Below are 17561 nucleotides of genomic sequence, written 5' to 3'. Positions count from 1 at the left end.
TGAAAATTGGAACCGTTGCTTCTGTATGAAGCATTTGATCGAACGGTTTTAATTCAATCCCTCTTCTTTCGTTTCGAAAATTTCCACATATTTGCTGAAAATTTGTCTCGACTTGCTCCTCGAGTTATAAATATCGGAATGTTTTTTAATTCTACTTTTTTTTATTTAACATCTTTCATTTACGTTATTTTTTATTATAAAATTTGTAATTATTTCAAAATAATTTAATGTGTTTTTTTTTAAACTTTTAAATATTACAAATTTATTCTACAATTTTTTGGGAGGAGGTTATGGCTATTTTTATTTTTATGAAAAATGTTGGAAAAAGATCTGCAGGGTGTAGAAATTTTTAAGTGGAATAATTTAATAATTTTTTAAAGACAAATCGTGTAATGATACGTCAATTTGTTATTGTAAATTATTATTATTATTAATTTAATTCGAGAAATAAAATAAATTTATACCTTCCCCGAAATTTTTCATTAATTGAAACTACCTATTCAAATGAATATTGAAAGGAATCCCTCATATCTCGTATCTGTTTTCATTATTATTATTTTTTTCTTTCTTAATTAAGATACATTTGGTTTTGTAATAATAACGAGAAATTCAATATTTGGGGGAAATTTCTCTGAAACCAAATTTTTTCAAAGTTACTTTTTTTTAAACAATCGTTATCTTTATGTTAAAATGAAGTTAATGCAGTATCATATCTACAATTAAATTGTAGATAACAATAAATAACTCTTTCTCATCATGCATCATACCTTGTTCGAGAAAAATTATTATTTCTCTATTTCATTTCAGAAGAATGTAAATATCAATGGATGGAAAAAAAAAGAAATAAAAGAAAATTTCGTCAAATATTTTACAAACTGTTACTTATACATTTAAATAACGTATTACAACGTCTAAATTATCCTTAACGTGTCTCTCTTTCAACGTGGTATGCTTCTTGCCAAGCCCAAATGTTAAACCATTACATTCGGCTAATTTGATTTTCTGACACGTGTATACAAGGTTTTCGCATACGATTTAATGGCAGACATCGACCTCTTCCACCGACAATATCACCGTGCTCGTTTCACCGTGATAACGAGGCATTATAGCCAGTCATATCGTTACACTAACGATGCTGCCTTTTTCTCCCTCCGAGGAGGAGGAAATACAACGTTACGAGAAATTGATCGATTTTTTATTTCATGACAAGTAACACGTTCGAAGTAAATTTAAATTTAGATCTCTTTTTTTTTTGTCGTTAAATGATTAAAGGAAGAAAAGAATTGGTCAACGAAATTCGAAGTTCGATCTTTCACATCTTTTCGTTTATATTTTCGACGTGTTTTAAAAAATTACTACACATCATCCTTTAATTCACTTGTTATTAAAATTTAAATCCACTCGATATTCACGATGCAACTCTACCCTATGTTAATGCTATCCATACTTCATACTCGTTAATATTCCTCCACTATAACAATACCACCAAATTTTATTCACGATCATTCGTTATCGTTAATTACGTTTCGCAGCAATCGAGTTCAAAAATTCTGTATTATATCGACTCTTCAGATATACATATATATATATATATATATATATATATATATGTAATATTATCTCGGCTGTAACCGCTAAGCCGCAGGCAATTAATTAGTTGAAACGTTCAAGTTCAAATTAGAGCAGAGTGGTAATAATAATACGCCAAAATAATAGAGGGACGTGATTGTTGGATTAATGAAAAAAAGAATGGTAATAATAACAATAATTAAGAAAAAGAATAAGATATGATACGTAAATAATGAAATATTTATTTCTCCAAATTAATAGGAGGAATTAAATTACTTGATAATTAAAAATATATATAAAAATTATTATCTCCTTGTGAATTCATCAATTTTTTTTTTTACGTTTAATTCCCTTAATTCGCACAAATTTCGTTCTTCTCGAGCCGTTACACCACCAATTAGGCGGACGCCAATTCGATCAATTAGATAGGTTTACCATTAAATAGTATATACGCAGAAATTCATGCGTACAATTGGATTCGTATGTGGACCGAGGCCAGAACGTGCATGCCAACCTCGCGGATAGCTCGTGGATCGATTACGTGACAGTGGCCATTGTGGATGCACCGGGCCGCAATGTGTACACCGGGGTACCAAAGGGTGTCTACATCGCCGTCTCCGCCATTTACCGCAAGGAAACAGTCCGCTTCCGCTCGCATTCCATTACGTCGCCTTTGCCGCGATTTGTGCTTCGTCGCGAATTCTCGACGTAATCTGAGATCCTGCCTCGAAAGTGTCCAAAAGACACGCGATGTATAGAAGATGTACGATGAGAGTATACGTGTATATTTTTGTCGATCGAAAAAAATGGTAATTTGAATTTCAAATGTGTGTGTATATATATATATATATATATATATTTCTCTTTTTAATTTGAACTATTCTTTCAATTACTTTCATGTTCAATTATATTTGCAATTAATTTTTCAATATTAATAAAGGCTTGCCATTTATCGATCGAAAAAAATGGTAATTTGAATTTTAAATATATATTTCTCTTTTTAATTTGAACTGTTATTTTTTCAATTATTTTCAATTATATTTACAATTAATTTTTCAATATTAATGAAGATTTTATTATTATTTGTGCTTCGTTACCTTGAAAATGTCCAAGAGATGCTAAAATATATTTCGATTCGAGAATATACGTATATTTTTATCGATCGAAAAAAATGGTAATTTGAATTACCAAGGTCAAATATTCGAATTATAAATATAATTTAAATTGTTGTTTTTTTTTAATTATTTTCGTGTTCAATTATATTTGCAATTAATCGAAAATATAAAAAATTAAAATAAAGATACTAGTGATTTCTTTCCATCAATACTGCAGAATCTACTATCAATTAATTTATTATTACCTTTGAAGCATTCGTTCTTGATTGTTAATTGGCACTCATTTATCACCGTCTTTTAAATTTTATTTTAAAAATGTCGATTAAAATGTAGAAGATATATAATTATAAAGTGCAAGAAAATTAAATTACATTATTTCTTACTGTTTTTTATTTATTTATTTTCCAATTGAACGAAGGATCCATCAATCTCAAATATTTCAGAAAAAAGAATTTTTTCAATTAATCCCAATTCATCTTACTGTTACTGACAAGACTCGATCAATAATTAACGCGTTCCTTTTATTTGCAGGTTTTCCAAGAAGCTTGCAGCGCTTCTAACGATTTGTCTTTTGGCAACACGAACTGGTAAGTTCTTTTTTTTTTCTTTACTCGTAGAATTCCAATCGTCTCGATTTTATTTCTCGAAATAAAAGATTATCTTATTTTATTATTAAACATAATATATCCTCTAAAATAAAATAAAATATTCAAGAATTCCAAATAATTCCAAATTGTTTTCGCGATGTTTCAAGATAACGAAAAATATATTTCGAAATCTCTTATAAATCTGAAAGATTATAATCACAATTTTCACCAATTCTTTATATTTATATAAATTTCGTATACGTATCTGGAAAAACGTCCATTTTTATTTTTTCCTCCACGTTAAAAAGATATTTTATTTACATTCACCCCAACGAGAGATGAACTCGCTTCGTCCATCTCTGAAAACGAAGATTTACGAAGGAAAGATGGTTGAGTAAAAGTGTGAAAGAGAAGAAGAAAGGGAGGCATTTCTCGTTTCCTGTTAGGGAAAGCAGCAAACCTTCCATCGCCTTGCTTCTCTTTCTCCCTCTCCCCCCTCTTTGAAAAACCGCGGCTGGAAAACGTCGCACAACGTGATTCGAATAATTGTGCGTTCAACAAAATTCATTTTCAAATTTATCCGTGTACAATGAAATTTTAAATCCTCTTCTTTAAATAGATTAAAATCGTTAAACAATTAATCGGATAACAATAGAAAGAGAAATATTCTGTAAATTTGTCAAGAAGCATTTAAATTTCAACTTTTATAAATTATCATTTATCGATAAGTTTTTTATTTTTGTAAATTAAATTTAATTAAAGTTAAGTAATAATAGTTAAGTAAGTAATAAAAAAAATAAATTAAAGTTAAGTAATTATTTAAAAGTGATAAGAGTTGAATGCACGAAAAGTAAGAAAATTTCTATCTTTCTCTCGTTTTTACTGCCATATTTGATTTGCAAAACTTTACGTCGTCTCGACCCCTTTTCCTTGCCCCTTCTTCCACCCTATTTTGGTTATTTCGGTTGCACGCGTCGTTGTTTACCTTTCACTCCTCCACGAGTTCACATTTCCCCTCCTCTTTGTATTCACCACCGTCTTCGTTCTTCGAGATTATTGAAAATTTATGGGATGGAAACTGTAAAAAGTAAAAATTAATTTTAACTTTGTGGAAATGATATTTTTTAAAAATTTAAAAATTAAATTTCCCTTATTATAATTTAAAGCAACTTGGCAAATATATTATCCTCCATGTTTATCTATAAAACATGTTTTATAATTTGATCTTCATGAAAATAAAATCTTTAAATAGTTAAACAGAATATCCATAAAAATAGCGATTTAATTGAAGAATGAATGGAAATTAAGACTGTGCTGTTTGAGAAAATCTTTTTTCTGATTTGATTCTACCCCCCCAAATTCTTTTGTAAAACATGTAAGCAGTGATGCTAATTAGGCAGAAGTGGAATTCTAATCAAGAATAATTGAATTGGAAATTTCGTTTGAAGAATTTTCAAGTACCAGAGACACTGTTACAAGTTGCATTGACTAATTTTTATAATTGACAGACTCCAAACCTTTTCATACAATACAATTAATTATTAAAAATTATTCTCTTATCAGAAGAAGAGAAAATAAGGTTAGATCAATTTCCTTTTTTCTCCATCTGAATGATCCACACAATAATGATAATTTATAAATAGAAAATTTTGAGAACTATAATATAAAACTTCAATAACCAGACTTCTGTATTTCTGCATTTTGAATATTTTACGTCACACAGTTTAACCAATAACTGAGTTTATGAATCACTATGAGCTGTTGTATCACCGTTCTCGATTATTTCCCCGCGCATGATGTAATATCACAGCTTGTTTACCACGCCAAGATATTACCTACTATTACGGCACAGCCAGGATTCATTTATTCGCAGAAAAATAAATTCCTCTCTCTCTCTCTCTCTCTTCTCTTTTCATCGAAAAACCAATATCGCATCGTTAATAAAAACAAGATGTGATACACCACGTTAAACTTAGGTTAGAAAGAAATATCGCTTTGTTCGGATAAGTAATTCCGTTTCTTCACACGAGTGTCGCTAGTTTGTTTATCCAGCCAACTTCGTTCCAAACCGTCGTTGATAATTATATAATGTTTCGCCGTTTATTTATAAGAATAATTCGTTTGATTCTTGTGCAATTTGTCTGTGATAACAAACAGCATTTTTACTTCTTTATTATTTCTTTATTTCTTTATTTCTTTCAAAATTTCGTAATTTCCAATAATTTCGACATTAAAGATACTTTCACGTTCTTCGAAGACAAGAATTGAATTCAAAGCAAATACAACGAATAGCAACTCGAGAAATTGGTATTATTATTAAAAACTACGTTTGGATTTTCCAAATCAAATTCCAAAACTCGATCACGATCCTCTTTAGTAGCATTCGAAGAAAGCCACGTGTCAGAGAACGTGTCCCTCTGTGGTTGAAACAGATTAGGATATTTCGACCATAATTCCTCTTAATTGCCGCATCGAAAGGAGGCATCCCTTTTTAAACGCTTCGAAAAAAAAAAAGGGATAACGTTGTAGAGGCCCGCTGTTTGCCTCCATTCGATTGATCGACTCTGGAGGACAACGTTTGCTCGAATACGTTTGCGCGTCAATCACGTTCTAACGATGCATTCAAGTGGCGAAGCGTATCCCGTAATTGGACTGGAAAAACGTTCGTCGAATAATTTTCAAAAATATACACGCGCTTCATTCATCCACACACACACTCTCCCCTCCCTTCTTTCCAGAGATCGCAACACCGAACGGAAGTGCGTGGATGGAGACAGATAAGGAAAGTTTTTGTGAATGTGTTCGTATTTGCATATATAAATATATAATTATATATATATATATATATATATATATATATATATATATATATATATATATATGGATATATTGTTTGTAATATTGTGTGATATAATTGGAAATATATTTTATTTCCTTGATGCAAAAAAGTGATGAGGGATTGATTCATTAAGTATTAAGAAACAGTTATTGGATTTTATAAATATTCGTATGTAAATTTTGAAAGCGGTATATTTTTTTTAATTTTCGTAGAACGAGAATATTTGTAAACGAAATACCTTTATTTCTTTTTTTTTCCAGGAATCATTATTGATTTGAATGATTAATAATATGAATTAGATAAATTGTTAAACGATTTACACGAATTTGTAATAAATGTACTGTAATTTAGACATAGTAAAAAAATTTACTAGAGATTTTGTTATAAAATTTTCCGTTGTCGTTTAAATTCCAATATTTTTTTAAATTTTCTGTTCTTTCTTTCTTTTTTTTTTTTTCTTCTTTTAACAATCAAAGTTTTTCCAACAGTTTTTTCGTCAAAAGCTTGTTATTTTCATGCCCACTGTTTTGACAAGTAATTGTGGGAGTAAATTTTTTCAACAACCAAAATTTTCTAACGAGGGAACATCTGAAACATCACAGTTTGTTAAATATTTTGAAAATAGCGATTCAAGAAAAGAGATTACACACGAAATAACAGGATATTTTTTTGTTCCCAAAATGTTTTTAAAAACATCGATATATAAATTTTCTATAATTTCCAATTTATTCGAAATTTCAAGGTTAAGATAATATTCCATTCACTCGAGAAACTTTTGTATCTATTTTATCGCCATGTTATATAAATAATAATATAATATATATATTATATATTATTTATATTATTATATTATTAATATAATTATATAAATAAATAATATAATATATATATTTATGTTATATAAAATTTTTCAAGAATACGTAGAAAAGGAAATTATTGTCTAAATAACTCGTTGAACGATACGACGAAGAGGTCTGATCTTTACTTATTAAGAAAATAATAGAGGAACTGGGAGAAAAGCAATAAAACTTTTAAATAAATAAAATAAAGTTGGCCTGGATAACTCGATTGATAGTTTAGTTCTTTAAAAGGAAAATCTTTCTAGCTTTCCAATCTTTTTTCCCCCTTGCAATTTATGAGATTTTACAAAATCAGAATTGGTTATTCGATTCGATCGAAATCATGATTAACTTAACAAAAATTTCCATCTGTCTTTTTTCATTCTTTTTTTAACATAAACGACACAAAATAGATATATAAAATTTTTCCAAATCGAGATATTAGAAAATTGTGAAAGATTTTAAAAGAAATTACTCCAGATACGATTATATGTGCACACGAATTTTCGAATTAAGATCAGAATTTTTTAAATGGTAATTATTAATGGATAATCATAAGCATCCTCCATGAGGTAATAAAATAAAAGATTTTCTCGATTGACAGAATACGTCGTAATTTCTTTTCTACGTTTCACGTTGAAATTCATGTGAAATCTTTTCGTACGAAATATTATATCGCGAACGAGAGGAAACCGAATTATCAAATATATACAACGAAAAATTCCATTTTCGACCTTATGCGCATTGTTATACAATTGTAAATTCTCGTTTACACGAAAAGTTTTCGTCATTTCCTCGTTTTAATAAAGTAATTATTTCATTCGTGCAACGGATTTTTCACGAAACGGATAAATCATATAATTACTGGGGGAAAGTAGGTTATAACTAAAAAAAAAAAAAAAAATTACCTTCATTTCGAAAACTAAAATTTACCGTGTGAATTTTTCATGCATAAACTTTTTCGTTCGCAAAAATTCTTAAAATTATTTTTCGAATGCAACGAGACGTGACACTCTTAAGCCCGCTATGATCCTCGAATATTTCCAGTTACAAACGAAGGAAAAAAAGAAAGAAAGAAAAACGAGGAAACTTTTTAATAAATGTGTTTCGAATAAAAATCTCAACGTATTAATATTAAGATATTAATATATTTATCGACAGAATAAATTTCTCATTCCTTGAATCATTCTAATAGAACCATTGATAATTATACGAATAAACGATTATATTTAATGAATATAATTATATAAAGTGATGTACCAAATATAATTACGTATAACAAAAATGTAAATAAATTTAAATTATCTCCAAAAATCTTTCGATAATTTACCAAAAAAATTACATAAAATTATATAAAATTCCTGTTCTTTAAATTTAAAAAGTATTAATATTTGCTTCAAAAAACTGATTAACTTTTCCATCCGACACAGTAAATCGTGTATATAAATTCCTCTGCACGCGAATTTCTCCAAACAACGCCTCGTATCGAAGAGAAAGACGCAGAATTAATCGAGAACCCGTTTCGACGTTCTGCGTGTCTTGATGAAACGTGATACGACGCTCGAAATTATCCACGGGTCACGAGTTGGCGCACTGTCATCCCGTGAACGGTGAACGGTGGCTCGGGACTCGTTCAGGAGGCCGTTAAATACGAGCAGCGCAGCAACGAGTTTCCGATAATGGCGGATCCAGTCGGCCGTATTACTGGATAATGCGTCGCTCAATAATACGCGCGGCATTCTCGTGTCTGCTCGATCACATTTCTTGATCGATTGAAAAGTCTCTCTGCCTTCGTTCGCTCTTCTTTTCTTTTTCTTTCTCTTGCTCTTGCTTTCTCTTCTTTCGCCACGATTTCGTATCCATTTCCTCCCTTGCCATCCTTCTTTCTTGGAGAAGTAATATTTACCTCGAGATAAATGTTTCAAATGCTAAGCAAGTTATATATTGGACTCTTAAAACGATTAATATTTTGATATATCGATGTACCGTTCGCTCGGTTTTTGGTTTCAATTAAAATTATTCCGAAGAAAAATTGAAGAAGAAGTCTTGGTTAATTGAATCTTTATAAAATAAAATACTTTCTTAAATCTTGCTTAAAGTATTGCAATCTGGATCAATGAATTTTTATAAGTTCAAGTGAATTGAAAAAAATTGAATAAATTGTGATGGTGGAAAAATTTTGTCAGTTTGTATTGGGATGTGAAAAGAAAGATTGATATTCATAAATATTTAAAATAAAGAAGATGAATTATTATTATTATTATTATTATATAAGCTTTTATTTTAACAATTTCTGTTTTGATAATTTTACGTGTGCTGTGAAATTTCACTAGCACATACATATTTTGGCTTCCTTCATTGTTGCAAAGAAGCGATAATTTATATTTTTATGATAATTGAAAGATCTTTGATGAAAAATTTTTATCGGTGAAATTTTGAATTGAAATGATAAAAAGAAAATTCTTTTTACAATTAAAGAAATAAATTTATATATAGAATTAGAGAATGTATCGTTTTAAAAGTGAAATTTTAACCATTGTCTTTGAAATTAATCGTTTTAAAGTCGCGAATAAGATTGTACGTGTGAATCAGTAGTATAAGTCCGTGTTAAGTCAGACATCGCAGTATTCTACGAGTTGAGAGAAACTTCCAAGTCGAATCTTTTCAAATTTAAATCGTTTAATAGTCTACATTTATCGATATTAACATAGTGCATAATATTAACTAAATAAAATCAGGGATTTAAAAAATTTTTTTCGACTTTTTTTTTCAGTCATTCAGTGATCACTCCCTAAATTAAACGACTTTTTATATTTTTCAAAATTTAAACATAAAATAAAGAAGTAACTTTAATAATAATAATATTAAAAAGTAATGAATTAATAGAATTTTTATAAATATAATTTTTCATATTTATTGCAAATTATGAGGTCTAAAAATCGTTAAATAATTCTGATTGATTGATTGATTTTTTTGTTAATAGTAACAAACATAGTATAATTTTAAAAAAATTTAATAATTCACTTGCAACATCTTTCTTCCGCGAAATTAAAAGAATTGTATCTGAAGAAACATTATGGAAATATGTCGATTGAAAATTAATTATGTAAAAGGGAATCGTCGCGTATTCCGCGATAAGATTGACATAAGAATACGAAGAGTTTACAGAGACGTAATTGAAAGAGGAGTATAAATCATATTTCTTTTGCAAACATCAAAGAACTTTCCAATGTATTGTTAAGTTTCAAAGAAGAAACTAAGAACTCATTTCCAAGTCTATCTCGAAGCATGTTATCCAAGTTTGAGGAAAAAGTTGTTCAATTTTCTTAACGTTTTTTCCATTTCGTTCGATTAAAATATTTGTCGAAAGAACATTCCCCGATTTCCTTTGATTTTTACCAAACTTATTTACTGCTACGATGGTTTCTTTTTAATTAATATTATTCTTTGAGCAACGTTAAAAAAATTTACTTTTATATTTCTTTTTAATTTTAATTTCAAAATTTTTCTTCCTTATTTGAAAATCGATAAATAGCGAGGATTTTTATGTTACAATATGTTACACGTGTTTCGAATATTTTGCATAAATGAATGGACAGGATGTTCCAAAATTTAAAGGATCGTTCTTTTGGAAGCCGAAATAAAACCAGTTTAAAAAATAATATAATATTTATAAACATGGACGAACAAACGTGGACAATTCACGGAACCGAAAATATTTAATTAAGTAAATTATGTAATAATAAATTATATATAATAAGTAAATATTAAGTAAAATATTTTAGTAATTCTGTAATACAAAAATACAGGAAAACATTTATTTTATACGAATCGTATGAAATAAAATATCGAATATTAATATTTAGTTAAAATACTTCTAGCAATATAGAGCAATGGATTTTAAATACCTTTGAAATCGATCTAGAATTTTCATTGGCGTGCTATTGGCAAAATTGTTATTTTCAATCATTTATCTTGTAAACCTGTTGAATTAAATCCTATTGAAATTAAAAAAACTTTGAATCGATATAACTTTAAAATGAATGACTTCCGGTCAATGGACGAACGATCGTTAGAAGCACCGAATCTTACCCTTTAAAACGCTTTTTTAATTTTTCCGATGCGACTTTCGGTTCTCAAGATATGATCGTGTAAAGAAGAAGATAATTTTTAATCCTTTGTTATCTCCATCCTTGTCGCGCATTCGCAGTTCCTACGTTACTTACCTTAAAACTTCGATCAAATCCTATTAAAATTAGGAAAAATTTGAACCGTTATAACTTCGAAGCGGATGATTTCCGGTCAATGGACGAACGATCGTTAGAAGTGCCGAACCTTATCCTTTAAAACGCTTTTTTAATTTTCCCGATGCGACTTTCGGTTCCCGAGATATCGTCGTGTAAAAAAAAGAGTAATTTTTAATCGTTTACCATCTTCGTCCTTGTCGCTTACTCGTGCCTCTCGCTCGCATCTCGTCTCACTGACCTATCCTAAACCGCAGACAAGCGACAGACGCGATTCCTGGAAAAAACATAACGCGTGATTCCAGGAATAAATATAGGTCATCGAGCCGCGTTCGTAAACTCGATAAACACTACGATGAAAACTTTGAATTCTTGTATTTCGGCAACCGATTGAGATATCGGAATAAAACGAAAAGCTACTTAAACGGCACGGTTTTCTCTGAACTCGATATTTCGATGATAAAATTTCCACTCCTTCCCCGTACGTTTCACGTATTTCACGACGTAAAATAATATATTGGAATGTAATAATTTAAACACGCGTTTATATATCAATTTTACATTAAAATTTGAACTGCATACCACGTAATAAAATACAATCTCAATACGCAAAAATATCGGATCGACGGTGAGATCCCCTATATTTTTTTTACCACACCTATCTTCACCTCCCCCGTCCCTCCTCTCTCTCCCCCCCCCCCCCCCCCGAGTTTGACAAAACTGACCTGGCCACAAATTAACATGTCCAACGCACGTAATCAAAGAACATGCCACCAGTTGTTGCCCGCCGCATCCGCGGAAAATAAATTACCTGCGCCCGCGCTGCCCCGACATCAAAGCGATCCTTCCGACGCTCATTTAATTTCGCCGTGCCGGTTCGCAGCTCGGCAAGGAACGCGAGCAGCGGGGGGAGAGGGAGAAGGGAGAGAGAGAAGCGAAGGAACGAAATAACCGGGCAATGGACGAAGTATCTCCATCCCAACCCCCCTCCTCCTCCCCACCTACCCCCCCCTCGTTCCTCCTCTGTTTCCAACCCGAGGATTACGCTTGGTAACCGGGCAAAGGGGAGGTAATTATCCAGCGACGGTCCTTTATCTGCTGCGCCGCAGACGCGACTGTGTGCCACCACCGCCGCACCACGTTTGCTCTCCGCTCCCCCCACCCCTCCTCTCCCCCGCTAGCCACCGCTCTGGTCCGCGAGCGGTACGCGATTCCGCATAATCCATGCGGCTGCTGAAATTACGCATCGCTCTCCGATAAGAAATTTTAACGCGGGGGCGGGAGGAGGGAGGGAGATGGCTTGCCTTCCGGCTAACGGCGAGAAAGACCGGAAGCACGTACCGGGAGAAAGAGCCGAGTTTTTTTTTTTTTTTGGAATTTTTAAGCTCTTTTTTTTTTTCTTTTTGAAAGAAAAATTTTTATTTCTTGTCTTCTTGGAAAAAAATTATTGATTTCACGATTGTTTTGTTTGTTGAAGAATGGTGTTTTTATTATGAAAATGTATTATAAAGTTTTATTTATGAGGATGTGCATTTCTTTGCGTTTCTTTGTACAACAGACGAGAAAAAAGAATAATTTATAAAAGTAAGTATTTAAGTGTTTAACTGTATCATTGTCATTTCTCGCCAATTATTAAAATCGATTATTTCAAAATTTTGAAAGGTGTCATCTTTCTGCATGGGATTATATAATGATAAAAAATGAGAAATTCTTTTTCATTGGATCGGAAAAGGATGTAAGAAGGAATCTTCCGTTCCGTAAACAGTTTTATCTTAATTGCATCATTGCCAACATGCAAACGGCTTTAAACTGAAATACAAGTTTAAGTCAAACTTAGATTCTGGAAGTTTAATTGGCTGTAAATGTATATTCAATATGTTCGCGATAAGCTAAGCCTGAAAATTTTAAGCGTTTGCGTTAATTTAATGTTAATCTAATATTTGGGCAACATTTGAAACTGGAATGGAAAAAGAAGAAGATAATTTGAGAGTGATTAATTACAAAGAGTTGATTACAATGTTTCTATCTGTATTTCAAGATACTTTATCTGCTATAATTTATTTTCACTTGTGTAAATACAGGACGAAGAGTAGATTATGAATAATTTTATTAATAAATTCTATTTGTCGATAATTCTCTCCGTTTCGTCTCCAACAAATGATGAATTATCGATTTGATGAAAAAATTTTTTAAATAATTTTCAACGATAATAATCTTCCGTTTTTTATAGATGATAAATACTTTTCAAAAAAATTTAAGCAAGTTTGGTTTAATTTTGAAAAAAGTTATTCCGTTTCAATCGAGTTTTATTTTATATTAATTTATGTATCTCTTTATTGAATATATTATTGCTTATTAAAAAAAAAAATCTTTTCTTTAAAATATTCTTAAACACAACACGTCTATACATTTTATAAAACTGAGTTAAAATTATTTTATAATATCCAAAATAATTTGGAGAGCAATAGAAAAGTGAATTTTGAAATTATTTTTAAAAAAACTTGATATTAATATTTTACATAAAAAAACTCTGATTAATAATTTTGAGATTTATAATGATACGTACCATTCAATAATAATAAAAATCATTAATAACTATCTCACCAGCAGTAGCATCTCTATAATGACACCACAAATTTACTAAGCTCCTTTTCAAAATCAATTCCAGAAATATCAAAATACAATATCAAAAATAAAAGAAATTAAAAAAATAATAAAATCATATGTTCAAATAATTATCCGTATATAAAAATTTTCGACAGACAAATACCCCCACCACTGTACTTTATAAAATATTCCTTCTCAAAAATTCACTTCTTCAAAACCCAACATCGAAACTATACATTCTCTGATCAAAATCTAAATCGTATCCAACTCGATCGATAATATCTTAAGTCGAACTTGTCCTTCGACTTACCGATCGAGCAAGGAAAAAAGTATTCCCCTTAGGAGACGCGAAAAGAACGGCGAGATCCCCGTGCGTTGTGCATCCGCAACGGTAATCGCGTTCTGATAACACGTCCGTCGGTCCTAAAAGAGCAGAAGGGTTGGCCGGCCGGGCAAAGCGGGGGGAGGATCCGATGGCGACCGTCCATTCGAAGCGCCGTTGAAAAGAGCCAATATTCCGCTCCGCTGCACTATGCAGAGTTCGATTCATCGGGGAATTCAATTAGCGCCAGTTGCCGGAAACCTCAAGTAATTTGCGCTCGGTCTCCACTCCTCTCTCTCTCTCTGTCTTTATTTCTCTCCATCTTTGTCCTTCCCCCTCCCTTTCTTTTCTCCGCCTACTCCTGTGTTTATCTCCCCGTGTTTCTCCCGCGTCTGTTTCGAGCCCCGTTTGATCCTTCCACTGCGAATCCTCTCTCTGTACATACATATATATATATATAGAATCTATCCACGTGATATTCCATTTCTGTACGTATCCGTTGCCGCGCAGCTAGAGTGACAGCAGCGATTGCGTACAGCTTGATAAGGATACAGGTAGGATTTTCCGGACCAGTTTCTTTCCTTGAATCGTCTCGAGATATATATGTATATATAAAATAGATTTGTTTGTGGAACACGCAACGTTCCAAACAATCGAGAATAATGGCGGGATGATAATAATAATAATAATTTAATATTTTCTGAGCTTCTTGGATTGAAATTCAAATATTTTTTTTTTTTTTTTGGAAACTTTAGAAAACTCGAATTTTAAACAAATTTAAAGAAAGGATATAGTAATAGAGGGAGAGAAATTTAAAGTAAGGATATAGTAATAGATTTTTAATGAAATCAGTGAATTGAATAAAAGAAGGAAAATATTGTTAATTATCACGAAATGAAGAAACGATCTTTCCGATTTGAAAAGTATGGTATAGTGTTGTGAGAGAACAAGTATACACAAGTATGTTTTTCACGGTTAACGATGCCACTGAAGACGCAGAAACGAGAGAAATAGAGAGAAATTTCCGACGGTTGAAAGTAATTTTTCCTGGTCATCCCAGTATCGTTCTTCTCCCCGCTATAACTTCTGGTTTATTTCGTTCATGGGTTCGTGTTACTGTTTCGTACCTGTACAGGAGGAGGAACAGTAGGAGATTCGTTATATACGGTGAATTTTCGCGAATTTAAGAATTTTCAAAGAAAAAAAAAAAAAAAAAAAAAAATTGTGCTCCTCCTCGCGTGAAAATAATTCGATCTATCGAAGCGTCATAGAAAACAATCGAATGATATCGGTGAGGGAAAAAATTCGTGGAATGTTTTTCCTTTCTTTTTCGTTTGTCTTTTTATTGGCGAAACACTGCACCCAATATTTCCAACTATTGGAATTCGAATTTTTATTATCGCGTTGCTTGCCTCATTTACAGTAGTTGTAACTTTGTTTCTTTCTTTTTTTTTTTTATTATGTATTATTTATCGTTTGTCTCTCGAAAGATATTTGTCTTTTTGTATATCGAAATTTTGCATTATTTATCTTGGTTTATTAAAGAATTAGTAATTAATTGATTTATTAATTGTTCGTGCTTGGATGTGACACGTATCCATCGCTACCATCGTTTTGGCCGATTTTTAATTTGAAAATTTCTGCGAAGGAAAAAGTTGAAATTATCTCAAAAATTTTATTACACAGTAAGATCGTCGAATCAATTCTTATCTACGATGATTTTAATATCGATACGTAATTTTTTGGAAATCATGATTTTGAACGCTGGTAAAGATAAAAATATGTTATTTCTAAAAATGATAAATTTTGCTAAGAATAAAAATTAAACGATTCTCATTATTTCGATATTTCAGTTTCAACTATAAAAAAGTATTTTTGATACGAATTTATTCTTGCTTTATTGCAATATAAAAGCATTAAAACGTGGAATAATGCGATAATAATTATCAATTCATCGTTTCCAACTTCTTTTAATAAGCACAGTTTATATTTTAGAGAAACACGAGTTTACGAGAGATAAATATTAATAAATTATATCACTCCTTCTTTTTCACGTTTAAACAATTTGCCCGGAAATGGATAATTTATTACATTTTTACCCATTTTTATATCTCGTTTCACTTTCCTTATGAATAAACAATCTCAATTAATTACTTCATTCCATCCTCATCAGTCTCAATTTACCCAGCTCTTACCTTTCTTCTTTCGTTCGCGAGCTAAATTATCGATCCACTTCGTGCACAACTTGCTCCCTCGTTTTTAAACGAATTTTATTTGCAAGATATTCCAATTTTTCCAAGTAACTTAACCTCTTTAAAAATTTAAACAAACTTATTCTTTATTCTCCCTCGATTATTAATAATATTGGAAATATGAGTTTAAAGGTGTATTTAAATTTTGAAATTATTTTTGAAACAGACAATACTCGCAATTTTAAAAAGGATAATAATTTGAAATATAGGAAATTATTTATATTTAAGAATAAGAAAGAATTAGAATTAAAATAATATTTAAACGAAGATGTAAAATTTCTGTCGATATCAACGACTCGATCAATAAAGATGTCCATGCATAAAGATGCGTACGCTTTATCCGCTTCCTCCAAACCATAAATTCATTTGTTCCTCGCCATTTACCCCTCACGAATTATCCTGCACATCCATCATATTCTCCTTGAAAAGGTAAAAGTTTTGTTAAAAAGCTAGGTTAAAAGTTGAAATTACACTGATTATTTTAATAATAATAATAACTCGACAAATTTTCTTTTCTTTCACGTTTTCAATAACACTTTTCCACGTATTATTATTCTTCTTTTTAATTCTTATTTCCATTGGAATAATCCAAAACCTAAAATCATATTTCTTTTCAAAAATTATTTTTACACAAGCATTTATAAGGAAAGTAATAATTTCAAAGATTAAAATTTGAAAAGACTGTTGTCTGAAATGAAAAAAGTGATTCGATACACAAGCATTCCCTCCGAAACCTGATCCGATATATATATAAACCTATCTCTATCTCGATGCCTCAGAAATGCGCGGATTAATTGTTTACATAGCGTGTAGGAACAGCAGGGAAGGGACAAGGGGCTCTCCTCCTGTGGCTCGAGTGCGGGAATACATATCTTCGAAAGCACACGGCCAATGTGGAGTGGGAGGCTATCGAGGTCCCCTAGAACGTGCATGTACGTGTTGGATACGTAGGGGAGGGGCACATGCGGTAACCGAGGTCCAGCGAGGTTTGTCCGTATGGAATTTAGCATCAGAAGCCGGTAGCCTTCGCTTCATCGATCCGGCGAATCGACCGAGCCTGTCTGTCAAGACCTCTTGTCTGTCGCCTCTTGTTTGTCCAATCTAAGAGCATTTTTCGACGCGACAATATATATATAACGTATCGCGTTTGGTTTCCTTTCTTTAATTAAAAATTGTACGCATATTGG

General features: G+C 31.2%; 1 protein-coding gene across 1 annotated transcript in view; it reads left to right on the top strand.

The window, feature by feature from the left end:
- The window catches only part of LOC409212 (cadherin-87A), a 255208-nt gene that overhangs the window by 123136 nt on the left and 114511 nt on the right, over window positions 1-17561 (top strand). The window contains exon 3 of the mRNA XM_006562570.3: window positions 3216-3271. Within this exon, the coding sequence (XP_006562633.1) occupies window positions 3216-3271 (56 nt within the window). The remainder of the gene's footprint in view (window positions 1-3215; window positions 3272-17561) is intronic.

The sequence above is a fragment of the Apis mellifera genome, linkage group LG7, assembly GCF_003254395.2.
Source record: "Apis mellifera strain DH4 linkage group LG7, Amel_HAv3.1, whole genome shotgun sequence".
NCBI classification, from domain to species: domain Eukaryota; kingdom Metazoa; phylum Arthropoda; class Insecta; order Hymenoptera; family Apidae; genus Apis; species Apis mellifera.
The sequence above is the reverse complement of the archived record's forward strand: the minus strand, read 5'-3'. Positions and strand labels throughout refer to the sequence as shown.